The sequence below is a fragment of the Brienomyrus brachyistius genome, unplaced genomic scaffold, assembly GCF_023856365.1.
Source record: "Brienomyrus brachyistius isolate T26 unplaced genomic scaffold, BBRACH_0.4 scaffold59, whole genome shotgun sequence".
Lineage (NCBI taxonomy): Eukaryota > Metazoa > Chordata > Actinopteri > Osteoglossiformes > Mormyridae > Brienomyrus > Brienomyrus brachyistius.
Window position 1 is genome coordinate 1,031,901 of NW_026042334.1, and position 7,789 is coordinate 1,039,689.

Here is a 7,789-nt window from a genome sequence, read left to right on the forward strand (position 1 = left end):
TGCCAGCGCCTCCCTCGCCTTTCCTGGGCATGGAGGGCGTCTGATCAGGTGTAATCGACACCCCTTCGGGCTCCGCTTTGCTTGCTATGGGATCCTGGATCCCGTTAACAACAAACAGATTCAAATTCTATGTAAAAAATATGTTTAGTACGCAATGTAGTCTTACCTACACTCTCAGGAAAAATGGTAAAAATATGCACCTTCGCTTGTCACTTGGGCTGTACCCTTGTAATCGTACCTTTAAGGAATATGACTCTGAGGAACATCCCAAACATACAAAGAGCATTTATCGTACTATCAATGGTGCAGAAATATTCTGAGTCCATTTCTGTACCTTAAAATGTACAATTACCTACAGCTAAGGGTACAATTGGCAGATCCTTGAGGGTACAGCCCCAGTGGCAAGAAAAAAAAGGTATAACTCGGTACCCTTTTTTCCCGAGTGTAGTCAAATATGGGACAATACGAAGGCATGTCTGAATTTCCGATTTATTGACATGTGATTACAATGACATTTTCTGACCTCGCAGTTTCTCTGAGAGCCCTACAGATGACAGGCCTTTTTACGTTCAGCCCCAGTAATAAGTAAAACTTTGCAAGCATGACACTTGTTCATTTGAATTGCATAAATTAAATATGCATTAGTCAAGTTAGAAAATAGAAATGCTTCAGTTTTTTCCCCAAAAACTTGAATAAGCAAAAGTATTAAGACACTGGTAAGGAGTCATTTAAGGCATTCTTCGGAAAGATTTGCTGGATCAGAAGCCCTTGAATTTTGCCATCATTACAGGTACACACCCGGGACAGCTACTGTGCCGCTGCATCAGGACAGACCACAAAGCCTCTCGCTCACTTCCCACAGCTTCCGGGCCGCGGCATCGTCCCGCGCCTTGGCGCTCACTTCCTGCACGGCGCAGTTGGAAAAGTAGCGGCCGCTCAGGGGCTCGATGCCCTCCTGCAGGGCGCAGTGCAGCGTGGTCTGCGCGCCGGCTTCCGCGTCCAGGAAGAACAGCTTGGCGATGGGAACGAGGGGGAGTCTCAGCCACCAGCTCTGGTTGCGCCCGAGTTCAGTGCTGATGACACCTACAGGCAGGATGGTGCATAACCAGCTCATGTCAATATACAAATCCAGCCGCTCTAACCAATTTAAAAGAAAGTTCTCAGGGACACATGCTCCGTACAAATGATTATACAGAGAGAATTTTCAAGAAGAAAAAACCCAGACTGGCGCAGCAAAGGCATGTAACCATTTGGTCAGCAAATCATAAGATGGACCATTCTGCATCACTGGGCAAGGTACTCCATCTTAATGTCCCTGGTGTAACATACACCTGCCAAAAAAATGTGCCAAATTGTCTGTTAAAAACAGTGATGGGGAAAATGAGACTTGGAAAGCCACACTGAGTGGAATTATTGGGCGCTGTCAGTAACTAACTGCCTGGTTTAACCCAAGCGGGTTAGATAAATAACACAATAATCCTGTCCAATTTAAGTTTACAGGATTCATTTCTTCCACCAATATCCAATAATTAAGCAAATAAAACACAGTTACGCCATTGAAATCAGTCAAATGGTAAAATAACAAGGTGGGTGTGTCAAACAGGATGTGCACTGTGCACGTGGCCAGCGGACGCACACCTGGGTGGAGGCTGAAGCAGCTGATTCCCGAGCCCTCCAGCCGATTGGCCAGTTCCCGGGTGAACAGCACGTTACACAGCTTGCTGTTGCAGTAAGCTTGAAAGTTGTCCCAGGTCCTCTGCCCGGTGACCAAGTCTTTGTGGGCCGCCAAGGTGCTGAAGCTGACGGTGCCCAGGCGGTGCAGTAGGGCCGCCACATTTACGACGCGCCCCCGTCCAGTCTTCTTCATGAGGTCCAGCAGCAGGCAGGTCAACAGGAAGTGGCCAAGATGGTTGACCCCGAACACCATGCCAAAGCCGTCCTCTGTCCTTCCAGGTCCAATCATACCTCAAAAAAGGATTTTTAGTTATGGTTCTGAAGCTGGCATTGAGCAACCATGACCATCCCAAGGATATTTATATATTTTTAGAAATAAAGAGAGCACATCTAATGTATGCGTTGAAGGCTTTGAGCATGCTGCCCTTCAAAACATCTCTGCACAGTACTGGGTATGAGGTACGGAATAGGATAATAAAGGATTCCGACGCCTGACCTGCCCCCGCGTACCTCCACTTGTCTCACCTGCATTGTTTATAAGCAGGTCCAGCCTGGGCTCGGTTTTCAGGAACGTCTCCGCGAAGCTGCGCACCGACTTCAGGCTGCCCAGATCCAGCTGCATGTACACCACCTCATTGTTCCCACTCTCCTGAAAGTGCCGGTGGAGTTAAAGGTAAGTTACTCTCGACCGGAAGGGGGTCTCAAAAGTGGCTAGGGTCCGATGGCTCAATGTACTTAAATAATGGTAGAAAGACGAAAAATGCTCACACCCTCCTAATGTCGAAGACTGCAGCCTCGGCTCTCCGTTTATTGCGACAGGCTAGGATAACCCGCGCCCCTCGCTTTGCCAGATCCAGAGCCGTAGTCTTCCCTATGCCAGTGTTGCCACCTGAAGAAAATTCATTGACAGCCATGGAACACCGAGTGTCACAGATCAAGGGGCGGTTACGTGAATGCACGACGAATCATGCATAAGAAACAGATGAAATACCAGGAATGCATTAAAAATGATCAACACACAAGTAACAGCGACAGAGTTTTTTTTTGCAGGTAGGTCTATTTTCACGAAGTATGCTTAAAACGACCCAAAGACTAAACAATTCCGATAACACTCTGGAATCCCGTATCTTTCAATAAAATACATTTACAATTTTGTGTCCTTTCTTTTAAACTAGAATTTTGTTTATGACTCGGCGTATAATAGAAAAATAAATACCTGTTACGATAGCAGTTTTCCCCTTCAGCACAGCGGTGCTCTTGCATGTAGAGCATTTAATTACATTATAATAAATGATTATATAAAAACCAATCACTCCAGCCAGATATACCAGGAAAAGTGACATTCCTCGCACTGACCCGTACTGCACAGCCCAGTATCCCGATGTTAATGTAAGCTATTTGCAAGGCCCGCATTAAATACAGGAAAAACATAAACGCCACTTTCTTCTAGCTTGATTCAAAGGAATGTACTTCCGGTTACCTCATACTTGCGGTATAGGAGTGTAGCCACTAGGTGCCGCTGTTGCTTTCTTGAGATTTTACTTTATTCAATGGCGTGTGAATTAGTGTAACATAAGATCAGGTGACCAGACGATCCACGTCAGGGAGGCGACTTTGAGCTAGGACAAGATTTGTAAACTACCATTTCAATCAAAGGGACCTAGATTTCACGTAAGTATCGAGTTCTTGCTGTGTGCTTATTGGTCATTCTCCATTAATCATGCATGTGCCTTTAATGCTAATGTCCATCCGCTGGATGAGTCTTTCAGTCAAGGAAACAAACCAGTCAAAGCACTAGGCGAACGGAAATATTTAGCCGAGCGCAGGAACATTTCAGTTTTAAAGTAAAGTAGTTTATAAAACCTGAATTAGCCCAAAGTGGCCTCCCTGACAATGGATTATCTGCTCACCCTAATATAAGATGAATTCTATTGATCGTGGGGGGGGGGGGGAATTATAGTGCACACAGCTCAAGGTACATAAAATGCAAACAGATCTGTAGTACAAACCGATAATGTGGTGAGAATATCTTTAAAACTACAGTCAGACACTGGTACTGACTCATATTAAAGCCAGCATCCCCCCTACAGGATAAACAGGTAATCTCCACTGCACCACACACAACCTTAACCTACCCGGAACATCCCGACTCGTACATCAGGCTGCCGTTTGTTGATTTTAGACTCGACATGTAAGCACAGATGGTCCACGGGGTCGCCTGCTCAGTCCACTAACATACACTCTCTGTTCTCGCAAGATTCTCAAGTTTGCCGATGACGTAACCATTGCAGGACTGACCTCCCACAGTAGACACAGAATACAGGGAGGAAGTGCTGAGCCTCTAGGCTGGAAAACAGCTTCTCCCCAAGAGCTGCGGCCGCACGCAGACTGTTACTGCTGCTACCTTGAACCGTTCTTCTATACCTGACACTTTAACACTTTCATCACTTTCTATCAATATACTATCAACTTTTTTTTTACTATAAATGCCAGTCTTCTGTTATTGTTTATGTACTATTTCTCTAACTGTCCTTTGACGTGTGTCTTACTGATACTGCTGTTAGGAATGAACCAAAGGTTTTCTTTTTATGGACAGTTGTGCAATAACAGTAAGGAATTCAGATTAAAATGAGTATTGTACCGACGTTATGCTCGCATTTTGCTCATCTTTGAATTATGATAAGGGTGTAGTTGTGGATGATAATCTTTTAATTTTATATGTTTTAAGAAGGCTTGTGCCAACACCATAGTAAGACATAGATTTACGAGAGATATTTTCAATTAAGCAAAATTTCATTAATTAAAATGAAGTTATTGTGCTTCCAAATAACATGTTATAATGAGCTTTAAATAAGTGTTTAAGTCTAAATTTACACTGAGGGTTAAAGGAATGTTGACGCCTGTTTCATGAAGCAGCATTTCTTGCTTAACCAGATAACTTGTTGAATTTAAGGTCGTCTGGGCTAAATGTAAGTGAATAAAGAAAGTCAGATTTAAGGTAGTCTAAATGGATAAGTTATCTGGCTAAGCAAGAAATCCCACTTTCTGAAACAGGTCCCGGTGTTCATTCTGACAGCGTCTCCATCTGCCAGCTCATCTCGCCATGCTGAAGGCCCCGCTGTCAAGTGGGCCCTCAGGACAGACCACAAAGCCTCTCGCTCACTTCCCACAGCTTCCGGGCCGCGGCGTCGTCCCGCGCCTTGGCGCTCACTTTCTTCACGGCGCAGTTTGAGAAGTAGCGGCCGCTCAGGGGCTCAAGGTGCTCCTGCAGGGCGCAGTGCAGGGTGGTCTGGGCCCCTGTCTTTGTGTCTTTGAAGAAGAGGAGGGTGATGGGCATGAACAGGACCTTTAAGAAGGGATTGGTATAACGTGACAGCTCCGAGTTGATTGCACCTGAGGAACGAAATAAAAAGTCAAGGCTGTTAGATTCACTAAAACAAAGACACCAACACCACAACCTCTAGAACAGTAGTAATGAACATTCCCTGGTAACTTATACCTTTTTACAAATAAACTATTCTTACATGCAAATAAGATTATATGTGCTCAGTAGATTTTAAAACGTATGCATTTTCATCAATATACCAAAAGACTGTATGTTATGTGATGCGTTCAGATTAGGAGGCTCTATCCATGCACTCTCAAAAAAAGGGTAAAAATTTGTACCTTTGCTTGTCCACGGGGACTGTACCCTTTTAATTTTTAAAGTACAGAAATGGACTCTGAGGAACATCTCAAAGGTACAAACAGCAGAGTCCATTCCTGTACCTTAAAAGGTACAATTACCTACAGCCAAGGGTACAATTGGCAGACGTTTGAGGGTACAGGCCCAGTGACGAGCAAAGGTACAAATCGGTCCCCTTTTTTCCTGAAAGTGTGGCAACTTCATGGAGACTCACCCGGGTGCAGGCTGTAGCACGTGACGTTGGTGCCCTCTAGCCTTTTAGCTAGCTCATGGGTAAAGAGCACATTACACAGCTTGCTGTCAGAGTATACCCTAAACACGTCCAAATGAGATGTGCCAACACCCAGAGCCTTGTGCGCACTCAGGACGTCAAAATCAATGCTCCCAAAATTATGGGCTGCGGACGACACGTTTATCACACGGCTGGGTCGGCACTGCTTCAGTCGATCCAGCAGCAAGTTCGTCAGCAAGAAGTGGCCAATGTGATTGACACCCAGCATCATTCCGAGGCCATCCTTTGTCCTCCCTTGCTTGAAAATTCCTGACAGATTGAAGAAAAAAAATTACGGCAAATAATACTACATACTACCACGGTATAGACGGAAATCGTCAATTGTGATTTTTTATTTTTTTTTTGCGAAAAACTAAATATTCAACTTATAGCATTTAATACATGAAATGTGTATTGCATAAAGTTCCCACGCCTTCTAGCCTGGCTTTACTGACATTCCAGTCGACGGCGTGGCCAGCACTACTGGCTGGTGAAAAGCACAGGAGCTCCGCCGGCTTCACCTGCGTTGTTGATGAGCAGGTCCAGCCTGCGCTCGCTCTTCAGGAAGTTCTCCGCGAAGCTGCGCACCGACTCCAAGCTGCCCAGATCCAGCTGCATGTACACCACCTCACTGCTCCCACTCTCCTGGCGATCAGGGCAGCACAACAGGTTAAGTTCGCCACAAGGCCGAATTATAACCAGACAGCATAAATCCTTCTGGGTTATTTTTCCTACCGCTGTAATGTCACGGAGAGCAGCTTCTGCCCTCCGTTGATCACGGCATGCTAGTATCACCCGAGCCCCCCTCTTCGCCAGGTCCACCGCTGTAGTTTTCCCGATGCCGGTGTTGCTACCTGAAAATATACCTTAGTATTAGAGTTATACAATTACACAGTTGAGTTTTAAAAGATGCGTAAATATTTAAAAACTGCACTCCCTATAAATATCCATGCATCCACCCACGTCCATTTTTAAACACTGACAACAATAAAAGACTCACCCGTGATTATAACAGTTTTCCCATGCAGCTTAACTTTGCTTCGACACCGTGCTCCCCGGACGAAAGTATTATACACGAAAAAATACACCCCTATAGCCACTCCAACAATAAGGATAAACGCAGACATTGTGTCGAGAAAGAACCTCCTATCATGTGCAGCTATCAGTTTACTGCCTTTGCCCTAAATTACCAGCTAAAAATGGTTAGATGTTAAGGAGGAGCCACCGTAGCTCGACTGTATTGCCGGGAAGTTGAGTCATTCTAAACCTTTGTTCCTACTGTGAAGTGATGTCGCTTAGTTCCAGCTGTAAACATTAAGCAGATCATTCATATATACATGAACAAATAAGGGTTCAGTTTAATATGTGCATATCACTTTAACCCACATTCTTTGGTCTGGTTTTGATACCCAGTACTTTAACCGACGTGTTAACAGGGTGCATATTTGCCATCAACGCCTCTTTAACCTGCTCCGCTTGAAAAAAAAAAAACATTTACAGCAAAGTGTAGTGTAAATCAGTGCGTAAAAAATTAGTGCGTAAATCATGGGCTCGCAGTGATAGTTGCATGTTACGGGAGGCAGATGGATCTATCGGTCACCACGATCCCATCCCGCGTTGCCCGGTTATAGAAAACGTTTGCTTAGTTCTGAGAGTATAGTTACGATAAAGTTCCGTTTGGCATGTTTCTTTATGTGCAGGGGCGTAGAAACCGATGGTGGGGGTGTGTGTAACCCCCCAATTTTTAATTTGGCTTCATTCCCCTCCCAGTAAATAGATCTTCACACGAAAATCGTCCCGCCAATTGATGACACGTCTGCTAATCTTGCCACCATTGTTACTGTTAGTACCGTTCCTTGGGCATAGCTGCCACCTTGCGGTCAAACGGAATAACGTTCGGCCGGATACTAATATGCAGATCACGTGCAGGAAATGGGATTCCGCATATTGCATAACTAGTTTCACAAAAAAAACGCCTGATTCCCGGCTACCGCGCAACTACTAAAAATATAGATTGCAATGCTAGACCCACAATATTCTTAGCAAAGACTTTCAAAGTGTGACGCTTCCTTTGTTTACATTTCTGAAACCTTTCAGAAACATTCACAGCATGCATCACCACCATGACTAAGCAGAAGGCGAGCACGCGACACAGCCAA

At 44.8% G+C, this 7,789-nt stretch overlaps 2 protein-coding genes across 4 annotated transcripts; both read right to left on the reverse strand.

Moving 5' to 3' along the window:
* Nucleotides 1-473: 473 nt before the first annotated feature.
* On the reverse strand, nt 474-3,800 carry LOC125724999 (dehydrogenase/reductase SDR family member 13-like). 2 transcript variants are annotated; one of them, XM_049001512.1, is made up of 5 exons: nt 2,891-3,800; nt 2,445-2,563; nt 2,200-2,323; nt 1,639-1,965; nt 474-1,083 (listed from the first exon to the last, which is right to left on the reverse strand). In XM_049001512.1, exons 1-5 carry the CDS (start codon nt 3,015-3,017, stop codon nt 824-826), a joined length of 957 nt encoding a protein of 318 aa, XP_048857469.1. In that variant the 5' UTR covers nt 3,018-3,800; the 3' UTR covers nt 474-823. The 2 variants fall into 2 exon arrangements, with proteins under 2 accessions (XP_048857469.1, XP_048857468.1); XM_049001511.1 differs by having other exon boundaries at nt 2,185-2,323.
* A 565-nt stretch (nt 3,801-4,365) lies between these two features.
* Nucleotides 4,366-7,040, reverse strand: LOC125724998 (dehydrogenase/reductase SDR family member 13-like). Of its 2 annotated transcripts, XM_049001510.1 has the most exons (5): nt 6,631-7,017; nt 6,366-6,484; nt 6,152-6,275; nt 5,574-5,900; nt 4,366-5,067 (listed from the first exon to the last, which is right to left on the reverse strand). In XM_049001510.1, the coding sequence occupies exons 1-5, from the start codon at nt 6,755-6,757 to the stop codon at nt 4,808-4,810; spliced, it is 957 nt and encodes a 318-aa protein (XP_048857467.1). In that variant the 5' UTR covers nt 6,758-7,017; the 3' UTR covers nt 4,366-4,807. The 2 variants fall into 2 exon arrangements, with proteins under 2 accessions (XP_048857467.1, XP_048857466.1); XM_049001509.1 differs by having other exon boundaries at nt 6,152-6,484; nt 6,631-7,040.
* Between the last annotated feature and the right edge of the window lie 749 nt (nt 7,041-7,789).

Excerpts from the sequence above, each read along its gene's own strand:
- LOC125724999 (XM_049001511.1), bottom strand. The coding sequence starts at position 3,017 with ATGTCACTTTTCCTGGTATATCTGGCTGGAGTGATTGGTTTTTATATA. Across the intron at positions 2,324-2,444 it reads CAGTCTTCGACATTAGGAGG|GAGAGTGGGAACAATGAGGT; the intron begins GTGTGAGCATTT and ends CGGCACTTTCAG. Across the intron at positions 1,966-2,184 it reads TGCAGGTGAGACAAGTGGAG|GTATGATTGGACCTGGAAGG; the intron begins GTACGCGGGGGC and ends TCCTTTTTTGAG.
- LOC125724998 (XM_049001509.1), bottom strand. The coding sequence starts at position 6,757 with ATGTCTGCGTTTATCCTTATTGTTGGAGTGGCTATAGGGGTGTATTTT. Across the intron at positions 6,485-6,630 it reads GAAAACTGTTATAATCACGG|GTAGCAACACCGGCATCGGG; the intron begins GTGAGTCTTTTA and ends GTATATTTTCAG. Across the intron at positions 5,901-6,151 it reads CCTGCTCATCAACAACGCAG|GAATTTTCAAGCAAGGGAGG; the intron begins GTGAAGCCGGCG and ends TCAATCTGTCAG.